This window comes from Alosa sapidissima, chromosome 19 (genome assembly GCF_018492685.1).
Source record: "Alosa sapidissima isolate fAloSap1 chromosome 19, fAloSap1.pri, whole genome shotgun sequence".
NCBI lineage: Eukaryota > Metazoa > Chordata > Actinopteri > Clupeiformes > Clupeidae > Alosa > Alosa sapidissima.
The window spans coordinates 17,919,584-17,943,994 of NC_055975.1; the positions used below are offsets into that span (position 1 = coordinate 17,919,584).

A 24,411-nucleotide genomic window follows, 5' to 3' on the forward strand; every position below is an offset into this window, starting at 1 on the left:
CCCCCCCACACACACACACACACACACAAACACACACACCACCACCCCCCCCCCACACACACACACACACACACCACCACAACCACCCCCTCAGGCCATGGCTTTGGCATGCGCATCACTAATGCATGCCCACTTGCCACAGAAAGCCTCTTTGTTTCAGCCGACTATCCATAATTCAATAAATGCCACTCTTGCACAGGCAATGTGACACCTTGTCAGAACAGAAGTTCACCTGTGGCATAAATTCTCCCACCTGAGCCGGCGCCAAAATGCAGAGCTAGGAGTGCCCCCGTCGCCGGCCGCAACTCCACACTACCCACTCACGCTCACTCAAGCATGCACACACACACACATTCAGTTTCCTGTGCACACACACACTATTTAGACCTATAAATACACACGTGCCATTTTCAGAGGCAACAAAGCCATAGAAACTATAAAAAGCTTTTAGAGGAAGTTGGAACACTTGCTGTCTTGTTTGTATGCTGTTCTGTATGCTGTATGTATGTTCTGTACATTTTATTTTGACATTAAATATAAATTATTTGTATTAGTAAGACCAATTACAGTCTGAAAAACATGAACATACATATTACTTTATGTAATAGCCACAAAGAGGCTCAAAATATGTGTGTGTGTGTGTGTATGTGTGTGTACATGTGCGTGTTTGTGTGTGTGTGTGTGTGTATGTGTGTGTGTGTGTGTGTGTGTGTGTGTACATGTGCGTGTGTGTGTGTTTGTGTGTGTGTGTGTGTGTGTGTGTGTGTGTGGGTATGTGTGTGTAATGAAAGGTGAGCTGTAAGTCATATTTTGTGCTACTCAAATAAGGTGTGTTGGCATTACCATTACCAGGATGCTAAACAGTTTTTTTTTCTGTGTGTGTGTGTTTGTGTGTGTGTGTGTGTGTGTGTGTGTGTGTGTGTGTGTGTGTGTGTGTGTGTGTGTGTGTGTGTGTGTGTGGGTATGTGTGTGTAATGAAAGGTGAGCTGTAAGTCATATTTTGTGCTACTCAAATAAGGTGTGTTGGCATTACCATTACCAGGACGCTAAACAGTTTTTTTTTCTGTGTGTGTGTGTGTGTGTGTGTGTGCCCGCGCGCATGTGTAGATGAATATGGGAGGGTGGGTTTGTGTGTGAGTGTGTATGCATTTGTAAACACTGATTTTGGTGTACATACAGATGATTGGTTTTTTGGAGTTCTTCCTCTGAAATGCAGATGTGACCCCACAATCCCCCCCTCCCAAATACACACACACACACATACACACAAACACATATGCATACACAAACACCCGCCAGCTGTGGCCTGAAACCGTCCTACATTTTCTTTTCTTTTTTTGGAAGTGTCATGCACCAATTTGACATGTCACATGTTTGTCACCTCTCCACAAATAATACCATTAAATCTTCAACAGGGGTGATTATGTAACAGTTGCCCTTCTTCAAGCAACGTGTGAAAGCCTAAAAATGCACATACCCACAAGGGCAAATATCCTATTAAAGATTTACAGTTTTCTGATTTTTATGCTTTCTTACGTAAGCCACCGAATTGATTGTCATTCGGTTGATCAAATTTAACTGAACTCCATCAATCTGAAAGTGCAAATCTTCCTACTGTTGTTCAATATATATACACAGAAAACTATATTGCTGTAATTTACATAGTTATATTTTTGCATGGAAAACAAACAATTTATCAGAACCCAACTCTTTCTCTTTCAATATCCCTTTAGTACCGACAAACCAAGAAATATCAAAATATTTTTTATGGTACTAAAGGAAGAGATACAAAATGAACGAATGCCAGGGCAGCTACAGTATATTGGATATATGACACAATAGGATATAACAATCTATTTCAAGCTATTTAAAGGTGGTTTACACAGCTTCGCTGTCATCACTATTATCATCCCACTCAAATCCATCACATTATTTCACTCAAATCCATCAGCATCCTCAGCCAAAGATCAATGCTCAGGTACCCTGCTGTCTCTTCCGCATCGGAGCCCAGAGCCGTCTCCATTCTGAAGGGTGCCAGGTCTAGCGGGGGTGGGAAAAAAAGATTCACACAGAGAAGCTGGGCACAGATGGGAGTGGAACAGGGACCCTAAGGGACGCGCTCTGCTTCTCGGGGGCACGATGACTCAAAACAGCGCACTTGATGCCATATAGCTGCAAGTTCAAGCCTGGGCCGTTCCATCGCTGCCATCCCTGACTGGGCATCGAAGCACGTGATTGGCTGCATGCTTAGATGAGATTAGATGGTTGGTTAACCCCTCTGCCATCGCTTCAGTGCTCCGGCGTTTTTTAATGGGGAAGCCATGGCTAAAATTAGCCGAATTATTGTGTCCTCTGACATGGACTCTGACGAAACTGGCAGTTAATAGGTGGAAAGATGCAGAGCCTTTCTTGCAGGGGTATCCGAGAAGAAGAACAAGTGAGCACCAGAGGAAATATTTTTATCTCCCTACTGCCCCCCCCCCCCCCAACACACACACACACACACACACACACAAAAACCCTGACAGAGACATGGTAGGAATGTCCAAAGAGCGCAGTCCAAAAGACTGTGATGGGGTGAAGCTGACAGAAAGGGGAATCACATCCAGATGGATGCACCTTGGAGCGATGAGAGAGAGACCTTTAGTTTTAGTGCTGTTTCAGACAGGGCTCGAGCCTTCACCGAGTCTGATAGATGGATTCAGGAAACTGGGCTCAGAAGAGGAGGAGGAGGAAGAGGAGGAGGATGATGCAAGGGAAGAGGCGAGGGGGTGTTCAGGGGAGATGCGCTCCCTCAGATCCCAGGTGGGGTGGAACAACTGCTCCTGCGTCCTGGAGCTCGCGCCCAGGCCTGTGGCTCACCATCTGTCTCTTTCCATTCCCCTCTTCCTTTATCCATCCCTCTCTCCATCCCTCTCTCTCTCTCTCTCTCTGTCTCTCACTATCTTGCCAGCTGACCCCAACCTCTTCCTTTTCCATGTGTCTTTATTTCCCTCTCATCCTTTATCGTTAGACTCTCTCTCTCTTTAATAAACTTGAATCCATCTTGGAGTCAACCGTGTCTCGCCCTCTCTCTCTCCCCTGGTCGGAGGCGTCACCTCTTATCAATCTGTATTACCGGGGAGCCATCATGTTTGTCAACTTTTGTGACAGTGGAAAGAACAGCTTAATAAAAGAGCATAGTCTTTAGTAACACAGCCGTTTCCGCTGTAGGGACTTGCTCAGTTCTGTCACACAGATTATACCCAAAGGGAGACAACCCCACCTAGCAAGAATCAATGTGACGGCATGATGATAACATAAACGGCAAACCTACCCTCCTGGACACAACCGTGCGAATGCTGTGCTTTAAGACACGCGTTTCGTATGCTACATGTCTCCTTGTAGGCAATTCATATGGGACTAGAAGCATTTGAACAAATGTGTGTGTGCATGTGCATGTGGCTTGTATTTTGACAGTGCATCCTGTTTGCTTATACACACGCATGTGTTTGTATGTGTCCGCGTGCACGCGTGTGTGTGTGTGCATGCATGCGGAATCCACTCATATTCGTCTGAGCGGCGGGGTCAGTCTCCCCTGTGCTCCCCGGGCCCCGGCTGCCATCTCGGAGCGGCCGGCTGGCCCCCATCACTCACCTCAGCGGGGGAAGCGCGCGCGCCATCTGTGCCGCTCGAAAGCTCGGGCCAGGCACCGCGCCGCATCACTCACAGTCACCTGAGCCACCTTCACCGTGAGGCAAACGGCACGGAAAAGAACGGTGAAAAAGGAGAGAAAAGTCGCAAAAACAAAACAAAAAAGGCGGGATTATCAGATGACCAAAGCCAGATTATTCAGCATTAGGGTTATGCAATGTCAAAAGACTTGGGCTTTGGACATCATCAACGTATCCGATGCAGCCGAGCTGCTGGAGCTCCTTAAAGTAAAGTCGTATTTAAAATGTGTGTTGAATGTGAGCAGAGTCTCCATTTCTCAGTAGAGTTCAGCTCAAGCTGGCACTGAAGCCACACAGCCTCTGGCGTCAGGAGTCTGGTGTCCCAGTTCCAGGGCTCGCTCGGCGGTGCTGGCCAATTGTGCTTCGCCATTTGCACGCCTTCAGATGGGCCAATGATAAGCTCGACTGCAAGCTGGCTGCGATCTCAGATCACAGTCCCCGACACCTCCACCTGCCTACTCGCTTTAATCCACAACATGCCAGTTAATATGTAGAGGTAAACAGTCAAATGTTGCATAATAGTCGCTCCTATGTAATGCACAGCCAAAAATAATAACATCATTTATTATATGTGACAAATAATTTACCTACTCACTACGTAGTTTACTGGACACCCTTTTAACTGCCTGGTTGGTTATTTCAATGATGTAGGTGTGTGCATGCCTGCATTCATATGGCCATTTGTATACCTAGTCAGGACACAGTTGGGAAGACTAGGAGCTACAATGGAGGACATGCTATTCCCTCTAAAGGAAATGGTTCTTCATGGGGTGAAAAGGGGTTGTTTGAGGAATCTTTTCTGTACATAAACTTTGGGCATGATTGTGTTCTTCACACCTGGCAGGGAAAACTTCACTCTATCTATAGTGACAAGGTTTTATCAGAGGAGTTTGAGGGACCTTTCCTGCTGAGAAGGAACTGTTCCTGCTGAGATGCGCCAAAGAGCCATTAAATATTCATGGCAGCACCCTTTCACCTAATAGTTCAGTGAGAACCTTCTCATTCAGAATGCAGTCACTTTCACTTACTCACTCTTTGTCAACCATCTCTTGTTATTCACCACAGTCCTGCGACCAGGGAGGAGGAACTAAGGAGTCCAAACAACTGGCTCTTTCACCTCTGATTTAGAATCACGGGCCAGTATGTACCCTCTAAAGTGGCGATGGCCCAGTATGTACCCTCTAAAGTGAGGACGGCCCAGTAGTATGTATCCTCTAAAGTGAGGACGGCCCAGTATGTACCCTCTAAAGTGAGGACGGGCCAGTAGTATGTACCCTCTAAAGTGGCGACGGCCCAGTATGTACCCTATAAAGTGAGGACGGGCCAGTAGTATGTATCCTCTAAAGTGAAGACGGGCCAGTATGTACCCTCTAAAGTGAGGACGGGCCAGTAGTATGTACCCTCTAAAGTGAGGACGGGCCAGTATGTACCCTCTAAAGTGGGGACGGGCCAGTAGTATGTACCCTCTAAAGTGAGGACGGCCCAGTGTGTACCCTCTAAAGTGAGGACGGCTCAGTAGTATGTATCCTAAGTGAGGACGGGCCAGTATGTACCCTCTAAAGTGAGGACGGGCCAGTATCTACCCTCTAAAGTGAGGACGGGCCAGTAGTATGTACCCTCTAAAGTGAGGACGGGCCAGTATGTACCCTCTAAAATGGGGACGGGCCAGTAGTATGTACCCTCTAAAGTGGGGACGGCCCAGTATGTACCCTCTAAAGTGAGGACGGCTCAGTAGTATGTATCCTAAGTGAGGACGGGCCAGTATGTACCCTCTAAAGTGAGGACGGGCCAGTATCTACCCTCTAAAGTGAGGACGGGGCAGTAGTATGTACCCTCTAAATTGAGGACGGGCCAGTATGTACCCTCTAAAGTGGGGACGGCCCAGTATGTACCCTCTAAAGTGAGGACGGGCCAGTATCTACCCTCTAAAGTGAGGACGGGCCAGTAGTATGTACCCTCTAAAGTGAGGACGGCCCAGTATGTACCCTCTAAAGTGAGGACGGGCCAGTAGTATGTACCCTCTAAAGTGAGGACGGCCCAGTAGTATGTACCCTCTAAAGTGAGGACGGCCCAGTAAGACGGCCCAGTAGTATGTATCCTAAGTGAGGACGGGCCAGTAAGACGGCCTAGTATGTACCCTCTAAAGTGAGGACGGCTAAAGGTAGTAGGAATTAACTAAGAGTTCAGGGATTAGGAACAGTTAAGGTTGGATTTTGCTTTTTGGAAGTAAAATTGTATGAAGTAAAAATTCTCAGCAGTCACATGCATTTTATGTACTGACTTTTTGCATCAAGCCCATTTTGCAATTGTACTATGCTGTAATAAAAACACAGTACTATTACTCAATGAAAGGGGATAACATATATGATGACATTGGCTTTTTTAAAGAAAACAGTCTGCAGATAAAACATGGCTTCCCAAATTCCCTCATCCTTTATAGAGATCCTGATTGGTGGAGTTGGTGAACTAGGACCAATCAGGATGCAGGGTATTATTATTCACTGTCTGGCTGTTTGACCATAAGTAAAAATAGCTTTTGTACAAAGGCACATTTACACATGCCCACAACACACACACACACACACACACACACACACACACACACACACACACACACACACACACACACACAAACAAAGATAAACCTGCATTGTTTTAGTGAAGAAAGGTGATTTGTCGTCTAACTCATTCCTGCAAGCTTATGTGCACATTTTTGTGTGTGTGTGTGCACATACACATCTCTATGTGATCCAGTCTACCTGTCTAATAGTGTAGATTGTACCAGTGTGCAGAGACATGCAAAATATTGTTAACACATGTGCTGTGTGTATGCGTGCATATATTCATGTTATATTTGTCTCTCATTCTGTGTGTGTGTGTGTGTGTGTGTGTGTGTGTGTGCGCGCGCGCGCGCATGCATGCATGTGTATGTGTATGTGTATGTGTATGTGTGTATGTGTATGTGTATGTGTGTGTGTGTGTGTGTGTGTGTGTGTGTGTGTGTGTGTGCCCCCTGGTATAGCTTCTTTTGGGTGCCCCCCCTCGCTAGTTGAGTCATAGTCTGAGTTATGTAATTCCAGCTCTGAAGTCAAAACAGTAAACATGCTGAAGAACATCACCACAACCCTCACCATCGCTCACCCCTTTGTCCAACACACACTCACACACACATACACTACTGCTGCCTTACTGTGTGTGTGTGTGTGTGTGTGTGTGTGTGTGTGTGTGTGTGTGTGTGTGTGTGTGTGTGTGTGTGTGTGTTTAGGGGGTTTATTTCAGAGATGTCCACAGACAGCATAGCCCATGTTCACAACCAACGTGCTCCTCTCTCTCTCTCTCTCCACCCCCCCCCCCCTCTCTTTCTCTCTCTTCTGACTTGCTCCCCTTTTACTTCATCTGTTCATTCTGTCTCTCATTTTCATGCATTCTTCCTCACAACTTTCTCTTCCCCCATTTTGTCTTCCCTTATCCTCCTATCCTCCTTGATTTCAGCATTTCCATCCTTCTCCTTCTATCTCCGCTCAATTATGTGGTGAGATGGCTCTTGACGCTGTGAGGAGGAAGATGCTTACCATTCTGACACATTGCAGATCCATCGCCACCGCTCAGATGGGCTGAATTACTAACGAGACGCATCGGTCTCTTCCTCACTCACACACACTCTCACTCACTCCTCATTTCTCTCTCTCTCTCTCCTGCACTCTACCGCTCTCTCTGTCTCTCTCTCTCTCTCCCCCCCCTCTCTCTTTCTCTCCTCTCTACAGACTCCCCCCCCCCCCCACCTTCTGGGTTTCTCCGGTGAACATACCTCAAAAAATTATCATTCCACCCTCACACTACTGCTTCAAAGACACGTGCAGCCGTAAACGCAGGCAGGCACATGCACTTCCAGATATACACAGACACACAGGCACACACACACATAGCATCATCAAGGGACATTATCACCATACATGGCTAATAGTTGTGACTTGTGAGCTTGTAAGCATCAGCCAATTATGTGCGCAGCCACACAAACACACAGCGTACTCACCATGTTCACTTCTGATACCATATCAATGCTGGAGATGTCAATGCTCATGACGACGTCAACAGGGGGACCTTTAAAAATCGAAGAAATAAAATTGAAACCCAAATGTGAATGTTAGTCGATCTGTCAAATTGGTTGTGTTGACAGTCGTAGCTCTCGCCACGCACGCCTACAGGCCCACATTTACAGGCAATAATAATCGTTTTCACCCATATAGGCTAATTACCTCCAAAGTCTGGCCTCAGTCGTATGTCGTAGCCTTTCAGCAGTTTATCCACGGTGACTTTGACGTATGACATGTTGCTAGGTTCGCTCGGGCTGGGAAAAGAGGCGCAAGGAGCAGGGAATTGAGACATTTGGTCATAGCGCAGCCAGACAGGCGAGTTTTCGCATCGCTAAAACACTTGTCATCCATCAGACACACACATCCATGCATCATACAAGCCGATATATCATACACGCTGCTCACCTCTGCGCGCCCAGAACCATGGTGACTAGCACCGGGAGAGAGAGAATCCCCGTGCGCCAACGGTCTCGAGTCGTCCACATCACTCACTCCGAGCACAGAGATGAAGATTAGAGAAATAAACTTATTCTGAAGCAGACCCGCAATTCCGACAACACAGCCACGCATGCGCGGCTCTGTCACCAACATCAAAACGCTATTCACGCAAAAACGCGGAAAAAATCTGGTTTATTTTCACCCTTTTCAAATGCGGAGTAGGTGGGAGGATAGAGGCGGAGGAGAGATGAACAAAGAGCGTGAGGAGGACGAGAAGGAGAAAGCGTGATAGTGAGAGAGAGCTAGAGTGGTGCTGGCGATTTAGACGCGCTGCTCGGTCCTGAGGTCGCGAGCCGTATCAGTATGCCGGTCAGATCCCATCGCCTCCGGCGCGGTGAGCTCGTGCTGGTCAACGCGAACACGGCGGCTGCTAGCGGGGGCTCCGCGTGTCCTCGCGGGCGGCGCAGGGACCTATACAACACACTCAGCGAAGCCTAGAGCGCAGCTGCGGCAGCTTGTCTTGCCTTGCGCCTTAAACGAGCTCTATTTGGGGCATAGCAGGATACGAGCACGTTTCAGGAGGAGCCGCTCTTGCGCATTTTCTGTTTTTGGAGGAGTAGATGCCTCTCTCTCTCTCTCTCTCTCTCTCTCTCTCTCTGCACTGACTCTCTCCATTCGCCAGGCGTCACGCGTTCTCTACTCGATTGAATTATTTGTTAGAAACCCGGAAAATGCATTAAAGCCCCCCATCCTGCCGGACACAGCATTAAAGCTCGCGACCGCACCAATAATTAATAAGGGGAGATGAAGTGCATGATGATAGCGGACAAAACGGGCTCGTGCTGCCAAGATCTCAGAACGAAGCAATGAAACCCGTTACACAATCACTGTGATGTGATTTTACATGTGTTGATCACTGAATTTGTGGAAAAAGTAGCCTAGACTTTGTTGGATTCAAAGTGAAGGTCCATTCAAGGGTCTGTGGAGAATGTTATTGTAATGTATGGATCTGATGGACCATGTGAAACTCATTGCAGTCACAGCGACCTGACTGTAAAAGAGAACCAATGTTAATTAGCTTGATGAATATTTTGGTTGTGTGTGGGAATGACAATGAAAGGGAGATAAACTGTGTGTGTGCGTGTGTGTGTGCATTTGTTTCAAGGTGAAAAACTGTGTTTATGCTGTGTAAACACTTTGCCACCCTCTCTCTGGGGAGGGATAGCTGTCATAGCAGGGTATGAGGGAAGTGTGTAAACTGCAGAACTCTCTTTAAACATTTATACACCATGATAAGGATAAACAGAGCCTGTAAGACCATCCCAGCTTTGCTGCAGATTCAAACATGCACCCAAACAGAGGGGCATCCCCAAGCACACGTGTTTAGACATGCACATATAAGCAGATGCTTACAAATGTGGAAAAACAAATGTAGAGATCATTAAGTATGCACTTAGTACACACATGCAGCCACATAGAGGCCGAGAGGTGAGGTTTGACAGGTAGTGATGTTTTTGCTGGAAGAGTGTTTGTGATGAAATTCACTAGTAAGGTTGTGGTTTGAGTTGACCCTCACCCTAGAAGCGGTAGTCGTTGGCTACCAAATAAGTATATAATTTCATGATAAACTGTTTGTGTTGTCATTCAAACACATGTGAAATTGAATCAACCCTGTCCTTAATTCAAGACAGAAGTATCAAACTATGCTAAACTCTCAACTAAGATACTTAATGGAAGAAATATATCTCAGGCACTGACTGTAAAAGGAAGGGGAGAGACAGACAGTGCTTCAAGAAGGGTTGGGGGGAAATCAATAAAGCCTAATATCATCACATTTTGCAAAGTATTGTATCATATTATATCCCAAGTGAATTACTGATCTTTTATTTTTTTAATTATCAATTTTGAAAGTGCAATTCAAATCTTCTGGGAGGCTATAAGGATTACATAACAGCGTTAGCAGTCCACTTGGTGCTGAGAGGAGTGAATGAACAGAGAACAATCTTACTTTGAAACAAACCAGCATACCATCATCCTTCCCCATCTCAGACTGCGGAAACTGTGGCTCAGGTATGATGAGTGGCTTCTAGTCATCCCCATTCCCTCATGTGTGCCAAGTACCATAACCGTGTATCTTTGTCATGTTTCAGTGTTAGAAAATGAACAACAAAGCACATTCTTTCAATCATAACAGAGGAAGTCACAGCTGACTTGTTTCAAACAACAAAAAAACGGAACAGGCTAAATGCATCACTGACTATACATATTCAAGATAAACACATATCACAATTCCTTAGGTTACATTATCAAGGTTATAATTGTGGCTGTTTTTCTCATAATTAATTATGTTCACTGCCAATTTTGCATTGTTTTACTCAAGTCTCTCAAACAATGTGATTTGCCCTGTCTGTGCCATGTCTTTCACCCTTTAGCATTCATTACATGTACTGCCTTAGGCCTTTATGATATTTCCCCCCTGAAACATGCCATGGATTTTAACTTTAGGCTATTTTTGTCTTTTGTCACTTCTGTGTAGAACATACTGTAAGTCATAATCCATTTGTCCTCAAGACTATACAATAGGCCTGCTGGGCTTCATATAATCACATGATACACAGGCTTCACAGATACAGTAATGCCTTACCATTACAAAGTCTCAAATAGCGACATTTACCACAAGAGCATTCAGGTGTTTTTTTAGAGACACAGGTTTGAAATCCACTAAATGTCGGATTCAATTCTATTTATCCACCACATCCTGAATGCAGCACCGTTGCAAATAAAATTGTTGCAGGGCACAGAAACCCCTGATCTGGCCATTGCTTGATTGGAAGATGTTTTTCCATAATGTTTGATTCAAATGATTTCACCTTTGCAAATTACAATCAATTTCCCTCCAGTGAAATATGAAACTGTAGAGTGCTTATCCCTTACCCTAAATGAGCAATTAAATGAACAGGTGTAACTCCACACCCATCCACCTGCACACACACAGTCCTCATGGAATTTTAAGTTAGCTAAAAGATTGTAGAAAATCAAGCACACCATTCAGAACATGAAGTCTTATCCACTATCCCTACGAAAAGTGCTGAGTTGACTGATCCTCTCTCTCACCGACCTCCTTCTCCTGTTCTCCTGTCTAATTATTATCTGCCCAAAGGATTTGCCACAAGCTGTTCCCAAATGTCCCTGGCCTGTCTGAGTATCACACACCAGCTTCAGCCAAACGTGTTTTTCTGTCATCTACTCCAGTATGGTATACCATACGATACAATGAATTACAATTTGAACAATTTTAGCAAGTGACAGACAAGCTGATTTGTTTTTCCACCATCTTAAGATTCACTTTAGAACATACCTTACACACTGTGTGCAACTTTTCCCTGCACATTTTCACTCACCAGCTCTTCAAATGATTACACTGCCCCATCAGGTCCTCTGACCTCTGTGCACGAAGGCCCTCCAGTGGCCACTTCAGGTAATTGCATGCCCTTGCATTGAGCCATAGGGACATTGGTTATTACTTGGTCATTACCGTGACGTGTGAGTATGTGCCATATGTATCATGGTATTATGATATGGCTTGTTGGAAATAATTTCATATATGACTGAATCTGTGTGTCATCGATGTACAGTAATGTATGAGTCACTAAGAAGTATGAAGTAACGTGCCCATGGCAGATGCCTCACAGCCACATATGGAACCAAAGCCTCTCTGTGTAGTTTTTCACATGACTGCCTCTTATCAAATCTGAATAAAATAAGGACTTCAATATTCTAAAATAGACCCCCTGTGAATTTCTTCATGTGCTCCGACACCTAATAATTATCATCCTTCTCTTCTAAACTTCACAGGTGGCAAAATGTTGGCTAATGTCTCTTTGTTTTGCAATCTGTTATTTAAGCGACATTGTTGCATAATGAGCTAATAAGAGCCAACCTGGGCCAGGCACACTGCTGGAGGGAGTCAGCGAGGTCCCGAGCTGTTCCTCTCAGACTCCAGTTTGGCAAGGACACAGAACCTCACGTAACCAGGAGACTAGAGCCATGCAGTTACCATAGTTACCGTGTCCTCGCAGTCTGAGGATGCAGCCAGCTGCATTGAGCTGCGTCGCAGCGTGAGCATGCGTTTGTGTGTGTGTGTGTGACCATGAGAGGTCCTTGTTGGAGCATCTTCTGTGTGAGAATATTCATCAACTCTTTTGAAATGCCAGTCGAGAGGGTGAGACGTGCCCAACAAGGAAGAGAATATTCTGATGAGGGACATTTCATTTATTATATGCTTCACAAAAAAAAAAAAACATTTTTAGCAATTACAAAAACATTGAACAGGGAAAAAACACTTGAACACTTACAATTTTGTACACGTTCTCGGCACAGACATCTTTCAAACCCTCTGTATGTTTAACAAACTTTGTGCGCGCACACGCGCACACACCACACACACACTTTCTACAATGTTCTGTTAAAACTAATTAGGTCATGAGGCTGTTGAGATCTGTCTGTCTGTGTGTTCGAGTGAGAGCCAGGGAAAGCTACTGGCTGCAGGACTGGAGGCCTGTGTTACAGTGCTGAAGCTCTCCACTGCTCTCCGCTGGCTGCCGTCCCACGATGATGATGTCATCCCTCCGGCCACCAGTGGGGAGATGCCTCAATTGTCATGGTGACTCACTGCAAGAGCTCACTTCAGCTGCAGTACCACCTGTGAGAATGTGGACTGAGTGAGTGAGTGTGAAGTGCCAAGTGAGCTGATGATGTGTAATTCACACATTTTACTTTTTTGAGCCCTTACCTACAGGTATGTGTGTGTGTGTATGTGTGTGTGTGCATGTTCATGTGTATGTGTGTATCCTTACCCTGAATAAAGTCAATTAGTGTTATGAGTGGATAGATGATTTAAAAATGTTGTGTGTGTGTATGTGTGTGTGTCTGACCTTGTTAGCGGCCTCCATGGCACTAATGAGAGTCTGTAACTCCTCTCGGTTCATCTCTATGGTTATAGGCCGTGGTTTTCCATTCTCCTTCATGTCCAGTGTGAGGTTGAGGAGAGGTGTGTGCAGAAATGACAACTTATCACTTGATAAGGCCAGCTACGTACACACACACAAAAAGAACAATCACGCCCCTGTTATCACTTAACCTTGAAACACTCCTTATTGTACAAGCATAAGAATTAAACAATAAATCTTTTATGACAAATTTGATAGACACATCTTACTGGTGTTGTTTGAATTTCCCCTTGGGGATCAATAAAGTATATATCTGTCTATCTATCATGTATGTTGCTGAACGAAGCTATACTATAATCTTTTACTTTTATCTAAAAAACGTCTTTCTTTAGGTTGCGTACTAAAGATATTATAAGTTTTAAGAGCAGAGTGTGAGTGCTACTTTGGTGTCTACGCTGTGTGGTTATGATGGTTAAGAGTAGATGGTGTATATATATATATATATATATATATATATATATATATATATATATATATATAGGTAGATGAACAGTTGAACATTCATCTTTAATGCACCCCACTTTAAAGCACACACTAATCCCGGCGCAGTGAGCTGACTGCAACAACAGCGGCGCTCGGGGAGCAGTGAGGGGTTAGGTGCCCTTGCTCAAGGGCACTTCAGCCATGCCTACTGGTCTGGGTTGAACCGGCAACCCTCCGGTTACAAGTCCGAAGCGCTAACCAGTAGGCCACGGCTGCCCCTAAATCTCTGATAAAGCAGGAGGAAATGCATTCTCATGAAATCTCATGAGACCTGTCTGGTCATTTTCCAGGAACTACACTATCTCTCTTAGTGCTAGTGGGGCAGTGGTAGTGTAGCGGTTAAAGAACTGGGCTAGCGTGCAGCAAGGCACTTAACCCCAAGTTGCTCCGGGGACAATGTAATCCCTTGTAATATAGTTGACATATGTAAGTCGTCAGCCAAATGTAATGTAATAATAATAATAATAATAATAATAATAATAAATGTAATAATAGTGTATGTGTGTATGTATGTAATTTGCATGTGTGTGCATGTCTGTATATGCACACTCCATCCATTACTTTCATTTGCCAGTCAAAGTCCTGGAGTTGGGTGCTGGAGATGGCATTGGTTCTTTCCACAAGAGCCTGCTGGATCTCCTCCTGCCTGCTCTTCACACACTGCGAGATGCACTCTGCGTGGGACGCCTCCAACACCGAGAGCAGTTCCTGAGTTGCCACACACACACACACACACACACACACATATTGATAATCTGTCTCACAGTAAATCAAACACAACCCATATAGAAACATTATCATGTAACAACACAGTCCTCCTGCAGACACCTAGGCAGGTGTCACTCACGAGTGCCTACCGTGTCTGAACACTTCTTCCCCACGATCACCCTGAAGACGGAGGAGAGGGCCTCCAGTAGCTCAGACCATTCCGTCAGAGTCCACTGGTCACCATAGTCCGATCTCTTCGGATAGCCCCTTCCACACAGGCCATCCACCACTCGATGCAAAAACTAGAAAAGGGAAAGAAAATGTTGGTGCTTGAGTGTTTCTGAGTTTGCTACAAATTGAAATGGTAGGCTGGTAAAATCAGGTAAAAAAACAAGTCAGACTTAAGTTTTTTTGTGATTGTGAAGTAGATGTCAAAGGCTCACTTTTAAAAGCAAATCTGTAGCCATGGAGGTGACATGGGGGGGGGGGGGGGGGGGGGGGGTTACAATGTGCATAGTCTAGAGAAATACGCCTGGATTCAGGGGAAAATAGGGCGGAGGGAATGTCTCTGATTTCGAACAAAGCTTTTTTCAATAGCCAATCGCGGAGAGGTGGCAGACCTTGTGTTTGCCTTTGTAGCCATCTCTGGTTAGCCTTTGCTTAGGCAAATGAGACATAACTTCTGCAGAGGTTTAAAGCAACTGTTGTTACGAACTTCAATTTCTTCAAAAATTGACTCTAAACATGCTTCAATTACGTTTGTATCGGCAGCCATTTCGCACTGGCTTCAGTAGGAACTTTTGCCCATGAACACAAAGGAAGTGAGATCAGTGGGCATCTCTGAAAGAAAAACATTAAAAAAATATTTGTATATTCCCACAAGGTGTTTGGGCGCTCTGAAAATGATAACCAAAATGATTTTTCAGACTTGTGAGGTCTGCTGTTCAGACCCAGAAGGGATTTATTTTCTGTTCATTGCTTTTTGTGAGAGTGTTTCTACTTATCTCAGTAAGGAAAATAAATCAAGAGCATATGTTGAGTACAAATATGTCTTCTGAAGGCCTAAACAGAGCCCAGCCAAAAACTCTAATACATTTTGATCAACTTTGAAAACTATGACCATGCAGGATCATCCAGACCAAGCGTGACGATTTTGCTTATTTATGTACCAGCAAGCAAAATTTGAGCCTCCTACATGGTTTAGTTATTGCGCTGTGGGCTTGTGAACTTTGACAAAACAAATCGACACCCCCCTCCCCCTGTAAAATAGGCTGTATCTTGGAAAGTATAGATTTTACATAAGAGTAATTTTACAGTGTGTCTCCAGGATAACATAGGTACACCTGGTAATTTTTTCAGAATTTTTTGAGACGTAAGTGCGTGGGCCCTGGTTCAATTGACGTGGAATGACCCATCTCTATTCACATTGTGTGACATGGTATCGGAAAATAATACCATGACATGAAATGAGTTATGACAGATGCCGCGTAAACACCTTCTGGCCCATTCATAGATGAAAGAAAATCACCACATTCCACAGTGCATTGTAATTTTGGTCGCTATTCCATAGGCTACTCAATCAGATGAGAGGTTGAGGTAGGCTAAATGATCACCAAGCCACCAACGAGACAAGTTAGTTATACTAACATCAATATACGTTGTACAAAAATAAAAAATCGTTGTAAAACAGTTAGCCAAACAGCATCAAGTGTTTAGGAGCGTGCGTTTTCGACGCAGATGGTGCATGAAGTTCTGTTGATGCGTGCAGTCAAGGCTAGTCTACTATATAAATCGTGCTATTGTCGCAAATTCACGAATGATTTATAAGTATTAACGCAAATAAAGCAGAACTTACTTTTAGACATTCAGCAGCTGGTATTTTATTCAGTAACTGTAGCGTAGACATTTCGTCTCATTTTCTGTAGCCTACTTCCGCATGGTCAGCTGACAGTCACATGACCTTAACTCGTTCTTTTTTTTACATACCTTCTTTTTTTTACATACCTCCAAATTACGCAGTGCCAGTGAGAGCCGACAAAACATTTAAGTAGTATTTTACTTTTGAAATAGACTAGAATACAATAGAGCAGCTAAAAGTATAATCTATGTCAGGAAGCGAAAAAATAGCCCACTGCTGCCACTTATAGCTACACTTTTTCTGAACGCATGGAACTTAACACTATGTAACATTATATTACACACTTATTATGGTGGTGTTCAACACATTAAGGCGCTTCACCAAAAACACTGCAGCAAGAAGGGGAAACAACCGTAGTAGGCTACATTTTAGAGAAAAAAAAGAGATGAACTAGTTGCTATGGTCTGCGTAAGGGACCGTCTGCAACTAGGCTAACAGGTTGTTCCCTTTTTGACTTGCCTTCTTTTTGCCATTTGAAAGACAGCAGACACTGCACAAGTGGCATAGTGTTTGTAGTTTGTACTGACACACAGATATACATAGGCCTACGTGCCTCTACACACACACACACACACACAGTTAGCACCATAAGAAGTAAAAAAAAAGTAAATTAAAGTCATATTTATTTATTAATGAGTACCATATAAACAATGGAGTGCAAACAATGGTACCTATTCCTTGTATGCATCCTCCTGGGTTTATTGAATGAAGATCAGCTTCTGATTCTGATTACAAGAGTTTCTGAGTGATTGGAGCGAGAGTTGAAGGATCTTTACTGTTGAAATTAAGTTATATAACTTGTTGTGGGATGTCAGTCAGTGACTTCCACAGTCTCTCTGTCACACACACACACACACACACACATGCATGCACATAGGTGTGCACACTTGCACTCTTTCTCACTCTTTCTTTCTCTCTCTCTCTGTCTCTCTCTCTCTCTCTAACACACACACACACACACAGGCACAGCCACACACACAAACATACACAGACTTAAACTTGATCTTAAAGTACTTAAGCAGTTCTGATTTTTCATGTTGTCTTGAATTGTTAACAACTGATTGAGTTACAAAGGGGAGAACAGACTTGATGCCTACAAAGAGTTACAGGATAAGGGCATGGAGAAAACATGAGAAATGTGTTTTATTTTCTTTGCATGGTAGGTGGTAATGGTGATCATACCATGTACTGCTATTTAGTTGTACAAGATTTTACACATCATATGTAGGCCTATGTCTTTCATGCTGCAGGGCGAGATGATGAATTGTGGAACAGGAGGCTAAGACCATGCAAAAATGGAGGAAACAGAGTATTTTCAAGGAGGAAGGTAATGGACAGGCAAGAGAGTTGAGAAAATGGAGGATGGGAGAGGAGGACAGAGGCAGAAGACCGATACGGCCATACAGAAGGCAGAGAGAAAGACAGAGATGGCAATGAAGCAGGAGTAAAATGATCAAGAAATGAACAGAAATCATCCAGGAGGTGGCAGAAACAGATAAGATACTGTGCTAGTTGGAGATTCTTAACCAGGACAAGAGAGAGCATGATATGGGCAGAGAGAAGATATTGCATGTGAGTCATTCCATGTCAAATCAGACAAAATCTAGAACAATGGTTGCTGTAACCGTCTCAGATTTTGCTCATAGTTTGTCTACCTAATGTTTAGGTCACAAAACTAAGACCTGTAAAATATATAAATAAATATAATATATAAAATAATATAATAAATAAATATTTTTGTTCAATTCTAATGTTTTCATACATTTTTTCACCCTTGCTTTTCTATTTTTACTCTCTCATAAATGCCTTATCTTGGAGGCCAAAAAAGTGCAAAACTGGTGATATTGAGGGTCTTGTAAACTCAGTTTTGTATCCCCAATCATTATTTTGTCTGCAAATGCTTTATTAATGTCTAAAATCTTCAAACCTATTATGTGGAGAGTTCAAATATTGGTAGGCCTTACAGCATTAATGAAACATAGTATGTAGAGAAAAAAATAATGATTGCCAAATGCGTACAAAAACAAGCTTATACTACCCTTAATGTCACACATTTTGCACTTTTTTCCAAATATGCCGTACAAACTTTTAATGTTCAGTCATACTGAGAATGTGGAAGGTATCTTCCACCCTACAAAGTTTGGGCTGCTTATGAATAATACTTTTCATTATATTAATGCCCAAACATTGCTTACCAGACAATGTGATTTTCAGGCTGTAAAACTGAAGTAATTTCAGAGGCTGAAAATAATATGACGACATAGGATTTGAACAGAAATATTTTACAGGCCTTGGTTTTGGAACCCCTTCTTGATACATACAAGGTTTGAACAAAATCTGAGAAGGTGCAGCAACAACCTTATGATTTAACACGGAATGACCCATTTGTCATTGTCATTACATGTGTCATTGCTGTCACAGGTAGCTTGCCCTTCTCTTTTTTTGCCATCTCATGATTGGGACGCTTTCAACTATAGCACTTTAAGGGTGTAGGCTTTGTGTTAACTTTGAAATCATTGGTCACATTCAGCCTAACCATTCACATTGACCAGGGATTCCTAGGTTACTTCCTACTTCACCTAACCTTTATAAACTGATAATAAACTGCATTGGCAGTCAGGAAACAATGTATGTAGACCTACCTTTGTTGTACATAAATGTACACATTTTACCGACTGGAATTTTTTGACCCGTCACCCTTTGTGCTGAAGGAAAAGTTAGTGGTGCCAGACTACTATCTCAGTGAAATGAAAATGAAGTTGATTATAATAGGCGTCGCCAGGCTAATAAATAGGTCCAGTATCATCAGAATGTAGGGATTCCAACATTGTATTAGGCTAGGCTACTTTATCCTTAGTGGTGTGTGTACTGCAAAATTTGGTTTCGATCCAATACCAAGTAAATATAGAACCAGTATTACCGATACCGATACCGATATGTGTTACTAAAAGCAGCACTTTTATGTAGGGGAGAACAGTGTGTCATGATTTATGACGTGAAGGAAACATCAATATGCTAAATTTGAATACATTTCCATGACCACTAATGATTTAGTGATTTCCACAGTTAATAATTTACAAACATTTCAACAAAGAAACATTGCAAAGAGGCCATGCAAGATGTGAAAGGAGTGGTGTTTGCAGACTGTAGGCTAGTCCTTGGTGAAATAGGAGCAATGCATTGTGAATGTAGATGAGAGATATTGGTGTATAAGTGAACTGAAATCAAAGTATTGATCCCATCACGCTGGTATTGATCCGATACCAATACCAATGTTGGTATCGATTTGGGTTGGCTACAGATCAAAACGAAAAACGATGGTTCCATGCTATCCATGTGGGGTTACATGCCCACCAAGTTTCATGTACCCCGGTCTTTCAGTGTCCCGGGAATCCTTGTTGGTGTACGGTCACTAAATGTACACATAAATTATTTTATTGTAAGGCCCCCCATGAACGAAAGTTCACAAAACTTGGCATTCATTCGGAGGGTGTCATAATGATCCTACACTTTCAATTTCGTGCAGTTTTGACCATGTCAGCCAGAGATATTGTAATGAAAACACCTCATTTTTTGCTTTTAATTTTTTAACTAGGTGGCGCTATACATGAAATAAGTGGTAATGGGATGGGTTGACATGTCCCCTTAAGACCAACATACAAAAAAAAGGTGGACCTCCTAGGCCTTACGGTTCTCGAGATATTCACAGAAAACTGTCTCCGGCCACCTACAGGCCAGTTGGTGTATAGTAACATAAATTAATTTATTGTGTGGCCCCCCATGAACGGAATTCCACGAAACTTGGCGTGCATTCAGAGGGTGTCATAATGATCCTACACTTCCAATTTCGTGCAGTTTTGACTATGTTAGGTCACAGATACCTGCGATTTCAACACCTCATTTTTACTTTTTTGTGTTTAACTAGGTGGCGCTATACATGAAATGAGTGGTTATGGAATGGGTTGACATGGCCCCTTGAGATCAACATACAAAAAAAAATGGTCCTCCTAAACCTTACGGTTCTCGAGATATTCACAGAAAACTGTGTTTGCCCTACCCTCCTTTCGGGGGGTCCAGTCCAGCGGGGGGGGGGGCTACAGATCAAAACGAAAAACGATGGTTCCATGCTATCCATGTGGGGTTACATGCCCACCAAGTTTCGTGTACCCCGGTCTTACAGTGTCCCGGGAATCCTTGAATTTGGACTAAACCTATATGACCGCCGCTTCGCTGCGCAGCGGTCATAATTAGGAACAAAATGTGTTCCGTATCAGTTCAATATGGAACACATCTTTTTCCTTTCAAATACAGGACAATTCCGTATTTTACGGAAGGGTTGGCAACCCTGGTATCGATACTTATCGATATTTGGATCGATATGCCCACCTCTACTTCTTATAGGCCATATTTTTGGAGAATGTTGTGCACTAATTAACACATCTAGCACTAGTCCCATAAAAAAGCCTACTTAAATGAAATGTCATTTAGTTGAATTTATGTCAATATTTTACCTCCTGGTGATTTCTTACATTTTATTAAATATTTTCTTGAAGCCACCCTATATTCTGTGTGATCTTTCCCTTCATCATGCAATGAATTGACTGAAAACTGCTACTAGATATGTCCTATGGGAAGTCAAGTTTTAGCCTATATAATAGTTGCGACAGGTTATGTTTTTCATTCCTAACTGCCAGATCTGTCACAAATGGGAACATTCGTGTAATTTGCAGACAGTCCCTTACACAGACCCTAGCGAAGTCTAGGCTGTTTAAGAAGAAGAATGGCCCAGTGGCTAATGCTGGCCTAGTGTTTCATGCTCTGAATTCGTGTAATAAAATGGCATCCTTTGTAGAGTCCACATATAGCCTATGATTCGGAAGTTCAACGTCGAAGATGCTGCAAATGTCACTTGCTTATCTTCACTGCGATTAGGCTACGGATGAGGTGTAACTTGCCTCACCAACAAGAGCGAGGTTTTTGTCTGAACTCCATCTGCGCAACTCAGACACTACCATTCATTGTAGCCCGGATACAGCGTTGTGAAGGAAGGAGCTTTTCTGAAAGCAACTGGCTACAAAAACAACACCGGACAATGTTGCTGCAACCCTCAACTTTATAACACTGTGCGGCTCTCCTTGGATTGGAGGTGATGCTAAGAACGTAAGTAGCATAACGGTGATTTTCATTTAGTTTAGTTTTAGTTTTGTTATTGTTCTAGCTCATGAAACAAAACTGATTAAATGTCAATAGCGTTAGGCATTCTTAGACAGCATCCTTTCCTTTTTTTGTGGTCGATTGGTAGAATACTAGGTCTAACGTTTATAATGCAAACAGACTATGCATGTATGTCTGTCTGACTTTTTTACTTGGGAATTGGCACACGGTCAAATCGCCGCAGAAGTTAGCTTTCGGACGTGACTTGTAGTATGCCTACTTGCACAGTGAATAAGCCAAGCTTAGCAAAGATTCAGCTGTCTTTGTCCAACTTGTTAGATAGCTTGTTCACTTAACTTTATGTTTGTTTCGATGACTAAAACAACTCAAGGCATTCAGATTTTGCATTGCTATCGGAACTCCCCCTATTACCGTCGGTCCCGTATTTTATTGCGTGTTTGTGTCACTTAATATCAATTTCTATACAAACCAAGACAGCAGACTCCTAAAGAAACGCAACCACCCACACCATAGGTGTATCTAAATTAGCTATGTACCAAAAATGACATTTTACCGTGACTCAAAGAGCTGTAGACAGTGTTGTAAGGCTGCGTGTACACAACCGCTTGGAGCTCCAGTGGAATTTTAATTTCACGACGAGAATTCTCGGTCTAACCGTTCATGTGCCGTTGAAACGGTGTAAATAGGCGACCCATCAGGCCAGCACTATAACTCCGAGCGTGGTAAACAAAATCGGATATTTCAGGCAGTAAATGCTATTGATGCTAATGATATAACATTAACTATGCCCGGTTTGTTTGCTCAGTTTGACAGGCTAAACTAATTAGGAACGAATAATCGGCAAATCCTCTGATAAATCGCATAAGGAAACTAATAGGAAACTGACCTAAAATAACACCGATGAGATGAACGTGTGAGCATGCGGCCTAACGTTAGCTGCTACCGACAGGTGACAACCTGTAAATGTTTAAAAGACGTTTTTAGTAGGCCTAATGTTTCCCCTGTAACGTTAGCCTACAGTTTGTCTCATACGGAGTGGATAGCGTTGGTCTTCAAAGTTCTAAGTTATTTGCCTCGACATTTTTAAGTTCCTGAACTCTTAAAATCCCCCACCCAACCTACAACTCCGGGAATCAATGTACAGTTACGACTGGAGGTCTCAATCAAAACGCACAACTTTTAAGACATATGTCGGCATGTGCACGGTCCCTTTTAAATAAACATAGGCCTACATAGTAGTGTACCTCATTCTGTCCTGAGGTGACATTGCTTTACTGTGACAATGATAGCCCTGATATGATTGGGAAGAGCTGGCACAACACTATATTGGATTAACAGTGTTTCAGCTTACATTATATTTTTGGTGTTGTTTACTGATTTTTCATTAAATGGACGCGACCTCATTAAAGTGGTGGAACATTTAAGTGATCTCTCTTTACATAAAGCCCTTTGCAAAGACTACTTGACCAACTTGCAGCAAAATACCATGAAATGTCATACCACATACTACAATTGGTTGATCAGTCAAGGCCAGGTTGCCATGCCTGTAAGGGAAAATCCAGGCCTGTAGTCACATGACTCGCATGAGGCTTTTGTGATTAAAAGCATCACAGCCAGAACTTCACGATTCACCAAAAGTATCCCCAGACAGTAGAGCCATCAACACCCATCATCCCAGAGTATCTGCACAGTACCTGGTTACGTCCTCCTCAGAGTCGGTTTTAAAGCACTAACACTGCTGTTTTGTTTTATTTATCTTTTTTATTTTGTTTTATTGTGTAAGTAATTTATTAACTATAGGGCTCCAGACACTTCTGTATTTCATCCATTTGCATTTTATTCTGTCCTCTGTGTAGATGTCTTGTGCTGTGTATGCTGTCTTACTGTGTTTTGTCTGTCTGTACTGTATGACTGGCAATAAAACATTGACTTGACTTGACGTGAGGCTGTTAGTTGTTGAGTGTTGTTCAGCGTATTGGGACTACCCTTTGTGATTTAGAAGATTACAAGTGTGTGCCAGAGAGCTCCAAGAATTTTTCACTATGTGGAGAGGTATGTTCAAGAGAACTTAAATGACATGAAGGCAGACATTGGATTTCATATAGGGCAGAATATTTGTGGAGAGGATACAGCTATGTATGTTTACAAACAGATGTTGCATGATTAGTAGAAAGCTGCAGTAGAAAGCTGCAGTTTGGGTTGCTAACTTTCTGATATGAAAATAAGGAACGGGGGGGGGGGGGGGGGGGGGGGGGGTTCAGACTTCAGTCAGTACACTGGCATCCAGTTCAGTTACTGGGGGGGGGTATTGATATAAGCTATGCTGTGTGTGTGTGTGTGTGTATTGCAAGACGTATATCAAAAAATGATGTATGATGTATTGTTTTACTAAATTGTGCAATATTTTACAAAATTGTGGGCCCGTTTACTAAAATTCTGTCAAATGAATGTTACAATACTATGAATACACTACGAATCGCTATGAATATACTACATTTGTGGTGTTTTTTCCTTGTTTTAATAACACATTTATATAATTCTACACGTTTTATAAGTCTCAGGACTACTGCATTCATTAATAGGTATGGAAAGGTGTGACATTTATTGCAAGCTGAACTGTCAGACAGGGGGTGAAGAATGAGACAGACTACATGTTAAAGCAGAGGTGTTAAAGATGCGAATCAACAGGAAAGATAAAGGACCATAACCATATATGACCAAGGAAAAGGGAAGTAGACCACGTATGGCCCAGAAGGGAAAGCACCGACCCTTCACAGGCCAGACATGAACTATGAAGGAGCCATTCCACCAGACATGATCAGAATGTCACTTATTATGTCATAAGTATCACATTAGATAAGATTGGAAAGTAC

At 43.0% G+C, this 24,411-nt stretch overlaps 3 protein-coding genes and 1 long non-coding RNA gene across 6 annotated transcripts in view; 1 reads left to right on the forward strand and 3 right to left on the reverse strand.

Annotated features, from left to right (window-relative positions):
- Window positions 1-8,986, reverse strand: part of gabrb1 (gamma-aminobutyric acid type A receptor subunit beta1) — a 39,176-nt gene extending 30,190 nt beyond the window's left edge. The window contains exons 1-3 of the mRNA XM_042071213.1: window positions 8,213-8,986; window positions 7,970-8,061; window positions 7,747-7,814 (exon numbers count right to left, since the gene is read on the reverse strand). Of these exons, the coding sequence (XP_041927147.1) occupies window positions 7,747-7,814; window positions 7,970-8,061; window positions 8,213-8,292 (240 nt within the window). The 5' untranslated portion in view covers window positions 8,293-8,986. The remainder of the gene's footprint in view (window positions 1-7,746; window positions 7,815-7,969; window positions 8,062-8,212) is intronic.
- commd8 (COMM domain containing 8) overlaps window positions 1-16,436 on the reverse strand; it is a 24,448-nt gene extending 8,012 nt beyond the window's left edge. Inside the window, exons 1-5 of one of the 2 annotated variants that reach the window (XR_006025266.1) lie at window positions 16,301-16,436; window positions 14,595-14,747; window positions 14,299-14,445; window positions 13,180-13,335; window positions 12,684-12,947 (exon numbers count right to left, since the gene is read on the reverse strand). Coding sequence is in view for 1 of the 2 variants with exons in the window: in XM_042071215.1 (XP_041927149.1) it covers window positions 12,927-12,947; window positions 13,180-13,335; window positions 14,299-14,445; window positions 14,595-14,747; window positions 16,301-16,351 (528 nt within the window). In the remaining variant the exon portion in view is untranslated. Of the gene's footprint in view, window positions 1-12,499; window positions 12,948-13,179; window positions 13,336-14,298; window positions 14,446-14,594; window positions 14,748-16,300 lie in introns of those variants that run through there. The other variant, XM_042071215.1, reaches the window with a different exon arrangement.
- LOC121692561 overlaps window positions 12,500-24,411 on the reverse strand; it is a 22,704-nt gene continuing 10,792 nt past the window's right edge. Inside the window, exons 1-2 of one of the 2 annotated variants that reach the window (XR_006025267.1) lie at window positions 17,309-17,325; window positions 12,500-12,693 (exon numbers count right to left, since the gene is read on the reverse strand). This is a non-coding gene — a long non-coding RNA (uncharacterized LOC121692561). Of the gene's footprint in view, window positions 12,694-17,308; window positions 17,326-24,411 lie in introns of those variants that run through there. The other variant, XR_006025268.1, reaches the window with a different exon arrangement.
- The window catches only part of atp10d (ATPase phospholipid transporting 10D), a 37,370-nt gene continuing 34,066 nt past the window's right edge, over window positions 21,108-24,411 (forward strand). Inside the window, exon 1 of the mRNA XM_042071211.1 lies at window positions 21,108-21,523. The gene's annotated coding sequence lies outside the window, so the exon portion shown is untranslated. The remainder of the gene's footprint in view (window positions 21,524-24,411) is intronic.